This window comes from Mirounga leonina, unplaced genomic scaffold (genome assembly GCF_011800145.1).
Source record: "Mirounga leonina isolate KUSES-001 unplaced genomic scaffold, KU_Mleo_1.0 Mir_125, whole genome shotgun sequence".
Lineage (NCBI taxonomy): Eukaryota > Metazoa > Chordata > Mammalia > Carnivora > Phocidae > Mirounga > Mirounga leonina.
Genome location: NW_023270305.1, coordinates 76,836,767 through 76,850,645, shown reverse-complemented (window position 1 = coordinate 76,850,645; position 13,879 = coordinate 76,836,767). Strand labels below are relative to the sequence as shown.

The 13,879-nt window shown below is 48.8% G+C and overlaps 1 protein-coding gene across 2 annotated transcripts in view; it reads left to right on the top strand.

Moving 5' to 3' along the window:
• Positions 1-936: 936 nt before the first annotated feature.
• UXS1 (UDP-glucuronate decarboxylase 1) overlaps positions 937-13,879 on the top strand; it is a 99,117-nt gene continuing 86,174 nt past the window's right edge. Inside the window, exon 1 of one of the 2 annotated variants that reach the window (XM_035001897.1) lies at positions 937-1,146. In XM_035001897.1, the coding sequence (XP_034857788.1) occupies positions 1,053-1,146 (94 nt within the window). In that variant the 5' untranslated portion in view covers positions 937-1,052. The remainder of the gene's footprint in view (positions 1,147-13,879) is intronic. The other variant, XM_035001898.1, reaches the window with a different exon arrangement.

Sequence of the window (13,879 nt, the reverse complement as noted above, 5' to 3'; positions counted from 1 at the left end):
ATCTTTTCTTCTCTGTCAGGGCCAGCTTTCTGCAGCTCCAATGACGAACTTCTGGTATCTGTGTACCTTAGGACACATTTCCTTGTTTGTAGCTGGCATTCAATAAATGCTTATGGAATAAATACATTCAGCCACCACACACGTAATCTGTACACCACCGCAGTTCACCTCCCTAACTACTTGACTATATATACACTCAACAAAAAGCTTGGAATGAAACACATGTGCTGACACGTTCAGTGTTTTTCTAGAGGCAGAGACAAAGCGCGGTTTCATTCCTTCCTTTTCCTGGTTTATCCTTATACCACCAGCATTACGTTTTCATAATAATAACAAACTATTTTTAGAAGAAAGACATCCCAGTCCATCATAGCAGTGAAAAAAGCAACGCATCGGTTTGACTTTAGCACTGTTTAGAGGATTAATAATTTTCGCTGCCGCTATTGTTACTGAAGACAGCCCACAGAACTAGTCAACTTTCTGAAAGAGGCGTTCTAAGGACTTCAAAGACATGGCTAAATTTAGCATAAATATTTCTTTTCATCGCCACATATGACTGCCCACCGCTTGCCACCCGCTGGGCCGGCTTCGGAAACCCAGCGACCGCGAACCCACCCTCGGGTAGGGAACGCACCTCTTAGGTACAGAATCCCAGCTGCACCTCTGGGGAAAATATGCCGGCTCGCGCATGCGCCGCGCCCGCTCCGCCCAGCCCCGCCCCCGGCTCGCAGCCACATTCTTCGAAAACTGAGTTAGCAGCCGCAATTGCGCCTGCGGGGAGAGGGGCGGAGGGGCGGGGCGTTGGGAGGGCGAGGGAGGAGGCGGGGCGGAGGCGGAGTCGCGCGTGCGCGGTGGTGCCACCAGCAGGAAACCCGGCGCCCGGGGGCGGGACCACGCGGGCCGGGGGCAGGGGGCGGGGCTCTCCGGGGCCGCCGCCGCTGCCGCCGCCGCTGCCGCCGCTGCCGCCGCTGCCGCCGCCGTCCCAGCCGCCGCGCATTGTGCAGCAGGCGGCCCCCGCGCGGTAGGGCCCTGGACCCGCGCGGCTCCTGGGGATGGTGAGCAAGGCGCTCCTGCGCCTCGTGTCTGCCGTCAACCGTAGGAGGATGAAGCTGCTGCTGGGCATCGCGCTGCTCGCCTACGTAGCCTGTGAGTTCGCGCCGGGGCCGGCAGGGAGCCCCATTCATTCCCGGGCGCCGCGGTGGCGGGGCCGGGTGCCGGCGGGCTGCGTGCGGCCCCGGAGCGGCCCTGTTGTCCGGTCTCCCGTCCCGCACCGGGCGGGACCTGCGCTCCCTGCTTTCACCCCTTTTCGGGGGTTGCGGACCGGTCTCCCCCTTTCCGCTCTTGTGGCAAAGCAGCTGGCCAACTTGGGCGCAGACCCTCCAGCGCTTAGGCCCCGGCGCGGAGACCGGGCGGCCGGGCGGAGGGGTCCTTGCCCCGGGGCTCTGGGACAGCCGGGCCCCTGCGCGGCGAGACGCCTCCGGCCTCCGCCGACCTCGCGCGCGCGGGCTCAGCCCGCTGCCTCCGCACCCCCCCCGACGCGTGGGATTGCTGTCCACGTCGCCCCGGCAGCCGGTGAGGGTCCAGCCGGCGATTCCCGAGCGTGCCGCGCGAGGACACCCTGGGAACAGCCGCGGCCGTGCCGCCGTGTTGGTTAAGTAGGATAAAAATACTGTTGCCGTTGGCAGAGCCCTCGCTTCGACTGTTTGCTCCGCAGGAAAATTACTCAGCATTTAACTACTGGGGAGCCAAGTGTTGCTGGCCCCCGCCGGCCGGTGGCCGCGCCCAGATGTCCGGGTGCGCGGGGTCCCCGGGGCGCGGCGGGTCGGCCCCGTGGGGAGGCGCAGCGCAGGGAGACTCAGGGCGGCGCTTTGCTGTATACGGTGTGTACGGTTCTTGTCTCAGTCATGACTCCCAGCCTCTGCCTGAGACAGGGCAGGAGGGGCAGTTCGCAGGCAGGTGGTAGACCCTTGTCTTCTTAGAGGCGGAAACTGTCCTTTGCTTGCTTGCTTGCTTTTTTTTTTTTTTTAAAGATCTACTCGATGGGAGTATATTTTAATTGTTGCTATTAATAGTTTACCAACTACCACAGTTGGACTAGAAATAGCTCCCAGTGTGAGCTCCGTTTGAATCCTAGCCACCAGACAGATAACACTCTTAAATCAAACAACCTGCTAACCGGTTTAGTTACCAAGATCTGATTCCAGAGGTGACAGGGGACTTGAGAAAGTGACTTCAATTGAGCTCTAGGAGGACGTGTGTTATTCAGACCCAGGCTGTCCAGCATAGCCCTGCTCTTCCAGGAGGTGGAGCAGAGAAAGCTCCAGCAGGGCTCTTAGATCCTAGACAGTTTGAAGCCGGGGATGGGAATTAGATGTGAGTAGTTTGAAAGGGAGAAAGCTACCCTTAAGTGTTTGTGGTCAATCTTGAGTAAGAAAGCTGACCAGGGGAAGGATCACTTAAAATTGCATAATTATTGTTATGAAATAATAATACCTAAATTTGCTGAGTGTTTACGTGTATGTGCAGGCATGAGTCTCATTGGCTTATTTAATTATCTCAACAATCTTAGGAAATACTATGGTTATTCCCATTTTAGAGGTGAGGAAATTAAGACCAAGAGAAATTAGTAACATTTATGGATGATTACACAGATGACAAACGATAGAGAGCCAAGTTTTGAACCCAAAAAGGCCAGGGATGTGGGGGTAGAACCCAGGTCTGCATCAGGCTCAGTGTTGATTATAGGACTTCTAAAGTTGGACAGAGGTGTTTAGAATTAATAAAAGGGGATCTAGGGAGCCATGGAAAGTTGTTCACCATCCATTGCACTGGGAAATCTTGCCAAGTCCTTACCATTGTCTGTGACCGTGGGTGCCAGGGGACACTGGGAAGTGCCATCTTGGCACTTAGAGCAGTAGTTCTCAAACTGGAGTGTGCATCAGAATCGCCTCGAGGGTTTTCAAAACACAGATTTTTGCCTCCCACCTCAAGTTGTTGATTGAGTAGGTCTGGGATGTGCATTTCTCATAGCTTCCCCTGGGAAGCTGTTGCTGTGGCCTGGGGACCACTGGTCTAGAAGGTAAAGTGGCCAAGAATTAGATAATCATCCCAATGAGGGTTAATTTACAAACTGGTATGAAGGAGAGGAATGCATGAGAACTTATGACAGGGACTCCTGAATTAGAGGAATCAGGGAGGGGCGCCTGGGTGGCTCAGTCATTAAGCGTCTGCCTTCGGCTCAGGTCATGATCCCAGGGTCCTGGGATTGAGCCCCGCATCAGGCTCCCTGCTCCTCGGGAAGCCTGCTTCACCCTCTCCCACTCCCCCCGCCTGTGTTCCCTCTCTCACTGTCTCTCTCTCTCTCTGTCAAGTAAAAAAAAAAAAAAAAAAAAAAAAAAATAGAGGAATCAGGGACATTTGTTTCCATGAGGAGTTGAGGCTCGAGCTAAGAATTGAAGGATGTATAGAATCAGGAGGCCTAGGAGGGAATGTGTTCCAGAAGGAACAGCATGTGCAGAGGTCCTGTGGCAGCCAAGAACAGGGAGTGCTACAGGAATGCAAAGAAGGGTAGTGTTCTGGGCGCCTGGGTGGCTCAGTCGGTTAAGCGACTGCCTTCGGCTCAGGTCATGATCCCGGGGTCCTGGGATCGAGTCCCGCGTCGGGCTCCCCGCTCTGCAGGGAGCCTGCTTCTCCCTCTCCCACTCCCCCTGCTTGTGTCCCCTCTCTCGCTGTGTCTATCAAATAAATAATAAAAATAAAATCTTTAAAGAAGGGTAGTGTTCTTGGAGCGTGAAAACAAGGTACAGTGATGAGGCTGGTCAGCAGACAGGGGCCAGAGTGGGCCAGCTTGGGAGAGGCCTTGGGTCAGCTTATAAAATCTGTGATTTTAGTTTTGAGGGGCTCAAGAATAGGGTGGATCAGTGTTGCTAATGAGCAGGGATGGTATGCCTGAGACAGTGCGGAGGGGTGGGGGTGGGGTGCAGGGGGAACGTTACCGGGCTCCTGATTGGTAGTGTCCAAGGACACTGAAAATATAAGTCAACAGGGAGCCCATTGACAATCTTGCCCTTCCTGTTAGGAGTGAAATCTCTTTGAAAAAACTGTCCACACTCCCACTTAACACACACCCTCAGTCCCAGTTCTGGAAGTGCACTGCCTGTTTCTCTCTCAAGTTCTGCTAGTCTTTCTCCTTCCACTTGGATCTTTCTCAACAGTTTTTTTTTTTTTTTTTCTTTTTTTGCCTACTTGGGCCAGAGTCTCCCTTCCTCCTCTCAGTGAACATTTTGGACCATGCTTAGGGGAGTGAGACCGTGCCACCTTGCACTGCACACGCCTGTGTTTTCTTCTCAATAAAATTACCGATCCTTGAGGACAGGGATTGTCTCTTAAGTGTTTCAGCCCTGGTAGCACTTGGATCAGTGCTATTAGCTCTTTGGAAGAGCTCAGAGGTCTGATTGAAAATCATGCCTACTTACTAGGCAGAGGCTCCCCAGGCAGAGGCTCAGCTGGAATTACCTTTCGTGTTTTTTTAACATGCAAATAGTTTGAAAAGTCAATAGCCTCTGCAGGGTTTGTTAGGCAAAACAGAGTCCCTTCCTCTATTTTCCCCCACCCAGAGGCAAGCCCTTAACTTCTGTTCGCTGATTTTGATATTTGTCTTTGTGCCATAGAATGATATGCTTGCTGATTTGTCATTTGTAGGTATTACCTAGTGACTTTATTCTTTGGAAGATGATTGTTTATTCTCTTAACCTGCCCTACCCGCCCCACCATGTTCACCATCGCCAGTGTAGATGTGGTGTAATTTTGAGATAAACATTTAGAATACGTGTGTTTGACTAAATGCTGTTCTGATTGCTAGTGAGGAATGCTGTGCGTGACTTTTTGTTTTCCCTGGAGCTAATCATTGACTTTTCTTTTCTTTCTTTCTTTTTTTTTAAATTTTCTATGTACTATTTCTGATTCAGCTCCAAATGCTTTGTCAGTTGTTTGCGTCTTTCCCCAAGATGTTCAGGAGCAGCAGGACCTTTTGACGGGGTGCCTTCCTGAAGAAGGGCCCCCAGAGCCTTCAGACCTGCCCTGCCCATCACAGACGCACTGTCCCCTGACTTCCCCATGCTTATTTCACACTTCTTTCACTTGGACGTGCATTGAAGGAGAATCTTGAGACCATCTAAGTGTCTTTCTTCACCTTTACTTGATAGATTGATAATGTTGAATTCTAGAAAAAGATTCCTTCAGAACTTTTCAGGAATTGTTCCTTTACTTTCTGGTTTCTAGTGTTGACAAGTTGTTTCAGCAAGTTGTTCCGTCCCTTTCCATGGGACTTGTGTTTTCCTTCTGGAAGATTGCAGGATCTTCTTTTGGCCCATGATAGTCATCGTTGACCACCTCTTTCCAGCTTTCTGTCCCCTGGCCTTTTCCTTACTCTCAGACCCTGGCGGCCTCCTGCAGTCACCGTGCCCAGGAGTGGAGGCGGGGACCCTGCTTCACTTCGGGGCCCAGTGAGTAGTCATGAACGTTTCCTCCCCTCTGGCTTGATAACCGGCATCATTCAAGGTGATGGTGCTCAGTGCACAGCCCCCCAACTCCCTTAGAGTGACATAAACTTGAAGAATGCATCTTTGTTTTTAAGCGTCCTAGGGTCTGGGTCTGCTCGTTGCTGCAGCTCAGCAGAGCCTGCCCTGACCCACCTGTCCCCTGTGGTCTGAGGTGCATGAGGCCCGCCTTGCATGCCTCTGTGCCGTGTGTGCTGGGTACTGCAGAGCCCCCTGGTAATCCAGAAACTCTTCCATTTCAGTTCTGGGGATTTTCTTAAATTATTCTTTGGTTGTTTCCTTTCCTTTGTTCTGTGTTTTTTCTCTCTGGAATATTATTATGCTGATGTAGTATTGCCTACTCTAGTCCTTTTATTTCCTATTTTCCCCCCATTTTAAAAGTTTTGCTCTACTTTTTGGAAACTTCCGCTTTGTATTTTAACGCTTCTAGTGATTTTTAAAAATTTTTAGTTTTGCTATCGTTTTTCCATTTATAGGAGTTCTTTTTTTCTCTGGATTAAAAAAAAAAAAACTAAAATGTGGTCTTCATTTCATGGTTGTATTCTCTTCTTGGAAATTTTGTTTGCTCTTTCTCACTAAAGAGTCTCTTCCCTCCAGGTCCCTTCCCACTTTTCTTGTGCGAGGCTTTCCTTGGCATTCTGGTGGCCCTAGGTTTTCTGCTCCTGTTTGGGAGGAGTACCATAGGTCTGTCCTCTGGTCTCTGAGCTCTGGTGACAAGGCTCTTCCAGGCTTCTGCCGGATGGGGAGCCTCAGCTGCCTGTGTCTGGGGGCCCAGTGGGTACAGGGCTTCCCGTCTGAGCAGTACTTTAATCAACATCCCAGGTGGACCTGGCTCCCCAGTCCGAGACCCCCTCCCCAGAGATGGGGCTGCCCGCCCATCTTTTGCCAGGCTGGGGAGTGGAGCTGCCACTCGTCCTGTTGTTTAGACAAATTTGAAAGTCAGACCCTCTGTCTCAGTGGCTTTGTCACCCCATTTCCAGATGCACCAGGCATGACCATTCCTGACCCCCCCGGGGTGTGGCCCGGCCTTCCCCACTGCCTGCCTCTGCTAGCCTCGTTCTGTTACCCTTTACCCATCTACCTAGGCTCAGACCTTAAGCAAGAATGAAAAAGAAGTCTACCTGCTGATGTTGTGAGTTTAGGAGCCATTATTTTTACCTTCAGCTCTTGAAATCTAGAGTTGTGATGTCCAGTAATATTCACTTAATTTTTGGTGTATTGTGGATCTTGCGGTAATGACACTGCATTTGTGGTACCTTTCTATCCTATTGCTCTTATTCCACTGAGGAGGAAAGCTACTGAATGAAATCCTGAAAACCATACAGAAACATGTTGCTTGCATTTATGGGAACAGACGTCAGCCTTGTCTGAGTTGGGCTTCCCTTAGAATACTTTTGCCCTTAAGCTGACCAGCCCCACGTGGCTAAGGGACTGTCCTCGTGAATTCCTCAGTAAACATCCACTGGCCTGCTGCCAGGGAGACACAGGGAGTTAGCATCGTGATGCCAGCAGACTCCAGGGAGAACAGGTAGGGGAAAAACAAGCAAACAGTCCAGGTGCTGGTTCCGATTCACCTGAGCGTGCCGATCAGCTCGCGCTTGTTAAATGCAGGTTCTCAGGATCCTCCTGATACCCACCAGGCAGGGGCCTGGGAATCTTCCTTCCATCCCTCCTTGGGGGTTGGGGAGGGGCACCTTGAAATTGTGTTGGGCGCTCATCATTTTAAGAATTTCCACACCTATTTTCTATTCTTTCTATTGAAAGAATAATCAACAAACACCCAGATCCTCCTCTGCCCATATTTACTTTTTTTCCCCCACATTTGTTCTTTCTCTCTGTTTTAATGTATACATTTTTTTGGTTGAAATATTTGAAAGTTGCAGACATAATATTACTTTACCTTTAAATACTTTAACGTAGATCTCCTAAGACTAAAAGCATCTTCTATATAATCTCATACCCTAAAAATTAACATAAATAACATTGTCTAACATACAGTCCATGTTTGAATTCCCCTAGCTGTACCATCCACGTCTTTGATACCCTTTTCTGGGTTTTTGTTTTATTTTGTTTTGTTTTAACTCTAGGATTAGTCAAGGTTTATGTGCTGCATTTATTTGGCTGTTAGATCTCTAACTTTTTTTGATTTTTCATAACACTTACCTTTTAAAAAAGCGCAGGCCAGTTGTCCTGTTAAACGTCTTGAATTCTGGATTTATCTGATTGTTTCCTTACAATTAAATTTGGCTGGACATTTTTTATAATAGTGCTTGTTGATTTGCATTCCGTCAGGGTGGTTGCACCCTTCATCATATGTTGGATGCCTGGAAGGGCTGGCCGTCACCGCACTTCATTTTAAAGGTGCCTTTTTCCTGTACGCAGTCCCTGGGGTGATTCTTGGAAACCCTGAGTATCTTCTTGTCTGGCCCATGCATTTAGTGGCCATTGGTGGTCCTTGCCTGGATCAGTTTTTACTTTGGGAAATCCAAAATGGTGATTTTCTGATTCTGTAAGCCCTTCTGTGTTTATAAACTTGTGTTGTTCTGGAAAGAACTTGCCTCCCTCGTTCATTGCTCACTCTCTATGGTAGTTTCCTGTGCCTGCTCTAAGAAATTGCGACAAACTAGGTGGCTTTCATATAGGAGAAGTTTATTATCTCACAGTTTGGAGGCCAGCAGTCTGAAATCAACGTGCTTGCAAGGCCGCTCTCCCTCTGAAGGCTCCTTCAAGGCTCCAGATGTTTTGGTCTGTGGATGCATCCCGCCATCTGCCTCTGTGGGTGATCACATTGCCTCCTGTCTGTCACATCTCTTCTGTGCCCCGTATGAGGACACTTGGCACTGGATTTAGGGCCCAACTGGATAATCTAGAGTGATCTTTGGTCTCAAGATCCTTACTTATATCATACCAAGTAAGATCACATTCAAGGTTCTAGGGATTAGGATATGGACATATTTTGGGGGAGGGGGTCACCAATTAGTTCACCCCTGCCCCCTTTCAAAAAAATCTTTGTGGACTCATAGATTCTTTGAGTCTTTGAGCACTTCCTTGATCTCCAGATGTTCCAGGCTTATCTTGTTCTTTCTCTGCCCCAGTCTTGGAATTAGCTATTTCTTGAAGGAGTCCTGCTTGTTTTCACTGGGGAACATTGTTAAGGAATCAGGACCTGGGCCCTGGTTGTGTGCATTGCCATCGATGTGTCCTTGCTCCCATCTCTTTCAGGGGACAGAGCCAGGAAACGTACACACTTTTTCCAATCATGAGTTTACGCCAATATGCCCAATTTAAATCTTAACAGGTTTCTTCCTTACCTTCCCGTATTCCATATTGCTGTGTCCTTTTTCCCCACTGTGAAAATCTCATTTCTGACATCAGTAAAAAGTCATTGACTCTACACCATACAGACAGAACGGTTTCAGAATTACTACGTCAATACCGTACTGACAACAAACTTAACCAAATTCAGGATTTCTCTGTAGTTCTTTTTGTCCTCACAATATGTCCCACTGAGGATGTTCAGTTAGAGTATTATGTTCAAAAGCTACTTGTGATAATTTTGTTTAATACCCGATACAAGTCAAAGTTCATTTCTTGGTTTGTATTCAGTTTTCTTCTTTCTGATAAAGTATTTAAACCATATACGTGGTTCAAAAGTCAAAGTACCTAAAAATTAGCTGCTTGGGGAAATCTCGAGCCTTCTGCACCCTTTCAGTGTGTTTTATCCATCTTTCTGCAGATACTAACATTAGTCTGTGTGGATGCTGCCCTTACTATGGGTGTTGACCCAGCAGGTAGCATCCTGTGCAGACTCTTTGCCTCCCTTTCGCGGAGAGCGAGCGCTCTGCCGGACGCATGCAGACGCGCCCTCGCTGTTGTACAGCTGTGTTACAGTCCCGTGTGCACGCACCTGTCTCCTGCGGAAGGCGTTTCAGTGATTTCAGAGATGTTGCTGTCACAAAGGCTGCTGCAGCGAAGAAACCCGTGCACACACTCCCACCGGGGCCGCTGGTTCTCTCGGCCTCCCCAGCAGGGGTTGTCGGCAAACGTTTGCATTTTCACCAGTCTGAAAAATGGCATCTCCTTGTTTTAATTTGTGTTTCTCTTACTGTGAGTGTCATGAAGCATCTTTTGAAATGTTTAAGGGCTATTAATGTATCTTCCTCTGAGAACCGTTTATGGGTTTGCTCATTTTTCTATTGAGTTGTTGGTTCTTTTTTTCCCCATTCATTTTTTTTTTTTTTAAGTAGGCTCCACACCCAACATGGGGCTTGAACTCACGACCCCGAGATCAAGAGTCACATCCTCCTCCCACTGAGCCAGCCAGGCTCCCCTCTTTTCCAGGGACTTTTAAGAACCCTTTATATATGTGTTAACTGTTCTCTGTGAAGTGAATGGCAATTATTTTCTCATGCCTGGTGTGGTGTGGAGAAAAATATATTTGGTCTTTGTCCCCTGTGGGCACAAAGCTGCTAAAACTCCTGGGATTTCCTGAGTGATAGGAGTGTCTTTTTTTGCTCATGAGAACCCCTCTTTGATCACACCTGAGTTGATGCCAATGAAGTGATTTAGGGTGGGCTCCTGGGTAGCCAGGATGGGGCCGGTCACAAGAAGGATCCCACCCACCAACCTCCAGGAAGGGAATGGGGTGCTGGAGATTGAGCTCTACAGAAACTTGGACAGTGGGATTTGTAGAGCTCCCCAGTTGTGGAATGCAACGGGGGACTGGGAGGGTAGTACGCCAGAGAGGGCATGGACGGTCCAGTCCCCTCCCCATACCTTGCCCTGTGCATCTCTTCCACTTGTCTGTTTCTGAGTTGTATCCTTTATAATGAACCAGTACGTGTAAGTAAACTGTTTGCCCGAGTTCTTGGAGCCATTCTAGCAAGTTACCAACCCCAAGGATGGGGGGGATCATGAAAACCCCCAATTTATAGCCACTTCATCAGAAGTATAGGGACTCGTGATTGGTGTCTGAAGTGGGGGCAGCCTTGTGGGACTGAGCCCTTAACATGGGTCTGTCCTAACTCTAGGTTGTTAGTGTGAGGTGTGAGAATTGAATTGAATTGTTGGACACCCACATAGTGAGTGTCCAGAGAGTTGGAGAATTGGTTGTTAGTGTGGGGAAAAGCCACACATTCGGTGTTAGAGGTGTTCTGAGGGTAGAAACAGATTTTAGGACCTGGGAGTCTTTATTTTCAACAGCTTTCCTGCCCCCCCCCCCCACACACACACACACACACACACATAGTTCTTAAGACACTGGCCAAGGTGTTTGACGAGAGAAATGAGACTAGGGACTGGGAAGGAATGGGCATGCCCTCAAGGCCCAGGGGTTGGTACTTCAGAGGATGAATAGGATTTGGACAGTAGGGTTGAAGGTGTAAGTGCCAGCATGACCATGTACATGGAGGTGACAGTGCAAGGAGCAGGTCCTTCTGGTCCTTAACGGCAGCATTTGAAGTCTGCCTCCACATAAACTTCATTCAGTGAGCTGAGTAGACAAACATTTGATCAAAATTCATGCAGCATGAGAAGTTAGAGATTGCAATGAACATATTTCAAAATATGCAAGCATTAGGGCAGGGCCAGATAGAATCAGCTTTGCATTTGGGGTCAGCCCATCTAGCCTGGATATTGCACTCTCCCGCGGGTATCCCGCTACCTCGTGTAGATGCTTGGGCAGGTTTTAGGCCTGGTGTGTGGTAGCGCTGTGTAGGCCGGGATATCAAGAGCCTGGTTGTTGTGATGTCGAAGAGCTTTCCTGAGTAGATGTTTAACAGGCAGGCCCGGTTGCCAGATTCTCCATATGCGTTGAATCCACGTTAATGCCTACTCCCCACCCCCACCCCCTTTTTTCCTTGCTTTATGTTCTACAAATGTTTGGGTCTTAGGAGCTCCTGCAGGCTACGTGTGAGAAGAATGATTCCGGGTTGGCCGTTTTTGGAGAAGGGCAGTTTCACTTGCCCTCATTCGACTCATTCTGTGGCTTGGGGACAGTCATCTATCTAACCCTGCTGTTTCATTTTTATGCACTTGCAACAAGGAGATACTGTGTTCTCTTATACCTTGCAGGTACTAATACTTTTTAGAAAACACTATGAGGAATTGACAGAATTTCTTTAAAGAGATGATAGCTTCACTTGTGAGCCACCTGGGAGAAAAGATGTTTCCAGGGATAGGTGTGAGAAAGTGATGTGGGGGGGTGGGGGGCTGTCCTCACGTAGGAAGGGCAGTGACAGCGGGCAAGCAGGTGCTCCCCAGGGGTGGCCAGGGTGTTCTTTCTCTCCCTTTCATTCAGAAGGGCAAGGAATGAATTTCAGGTTAATCCATGAGTTTCTTTGAGTTTTTGGTTAAGCTTTCTATTTTTCTAACCAAAATAAATAAGTGCCCTAAAGCAGCAGCAACAAACACTTGAATTCCCCTTACCATAGTCTTTCTCAGAAAGAGTCTGAGCATCTAGGAAAATGAAAACAATTTTGTTAGGGTGTTGAGGCCTTGGAATTTTATACTTAGTATCTGAACATTTTTATACTCTTTCTGAAAACAAGCTGTTTCTAAGTTAGAATTCAGTTGACATATGTAATGTAAGTGATCTGAGTTTCATTTATTTATCTGTTTTTAAAGATTTTATTTCATTTAGAGAGAGAGAGTCTGCCCCACACGAGGGGCAGAGGGAGAGAGAGGATCCCAAGTAGACTCCCCACTGAGTGGGGAGCCTGACACGGGGCTCGATCCCTGAGATCATGACCTGAGCCAGAGCCAAGAGTTGGACGCTTAACCGGCTGAGCCACCCAGGCATCCCTATTTATTTATTTATTTGTTTATTTATTTATTTATTTATTTTTAAGATTTTATTTATTTGACAGAAAGAGACACAGCGAGAGAGGGAATACAAGCAGGGGGAGTGGGAGAGGGAGAAACAGACTTCCTGCCAAGCAGGGAGCCCGATGGGGGGCCCGATCCCAGGACCCTGGGATCATGACCTGAGCTGAAGGCAGACGCTTAATGACTGAGCCACCCAGGCGCCCCCCTATTTATTTATTTTTAAAGATGTGAGCAGACTGGTCTGTTACACCGGCAACAGAAGATTAAAGGGGTAGGATGGCTCTGTTGGAATCAAGTGAAAGAATCACATTAATCTGACACTGTCAGGGGCCAATGGCAGTCCTTGTGGAAATGGTTACTAGTGAGTGATAAGGGGCCATAAATGGTGGTTCTCTCTGAAACTTGCATGTAGGCAAATCAGGATCTTAGTTCTGTTCTTCCTCTTAGTTTTTTTTTTAATTTATTTTTGTAGAATTTTATTCTGATTCCTTGCTCTCCTTAACTCCCAGTTCCTCTTAGTTATTTAAAGGACAAAATTTCTGTCCTAGGCCCTCAAAGCAATGAAAGCCCCCCCCTCCCGCTTCTGCCACTGATGCAGGTGCAGAAATGCAGTGTGAGGAGTGACCTACTTAGATAATGCTACTGTCTTGCAGTGAGGCACGGGGGAGGATAATCTCCCCATTTTATGTATGGGGAAACTGAGGCAGAGGGCAGTTATATGACCTGCCCCAGCTCTTAGTCTGGTACTCCATGGTGGTATAGAAGGACCTGAAGGAACCCCGAGGCTGCACCTACCCCATCTCTTAGCTTCAGTATAGACTTTTAGTGACACTTGTCCTGAAAGAATTTGCACTTTGAAGCAGCCCTGTTGGGTGCCTACAAGATGGAAGGGCAGGAAGTACTCTAGAGGATCTCTGGGCATTGCCCTTGTCTTGTTGGTGGGTAGTCAGCTGGCTTCTGGTCCCCTTATTTGGCCCTGCAGTAGGGGTCCCCCCTCTTCCTTATGACTCTGACCTGGTTGATGAGCATGGTGGGCCCAGGTGGCTGCTGGGTAGCTTGTCTGCACTGAAGCCCCCACAGCCCCGATGCCCCAGCTTGGGTGGTTGGAAGGCCTGTCCCTCTGTTCTAGCAGGTGTTCTGTCCAGGCTGGGGTGCTGAGTTTACAAGGCCCACAGGCCTTCTGAGCCAGAGTAGCAGGTCTTGTACCTGCACCTGCCGGCTCACCTGCCTGGTCCCCCACCACTGAGCACCTGAGACCTTTTTGAGGCCTCTGAGGCACCTGCCCCCCCTCAAGCTCCAAACACTTCCTCCCCCACCCCACCTGCCTGCCACACCCACTCTTACCCTTCCCCCTTCCACATTCCTACCTCCCCCTTCTCACATACCCACCTCACCTAGTCCCTGGTACTCCCCCACTGTCCACTCACTTCCCTCTTCCTCTCTTCCTCTCCCCCTCAATCTCACCCCTTCCTCTAAGGAACACCTTACTCTCTACC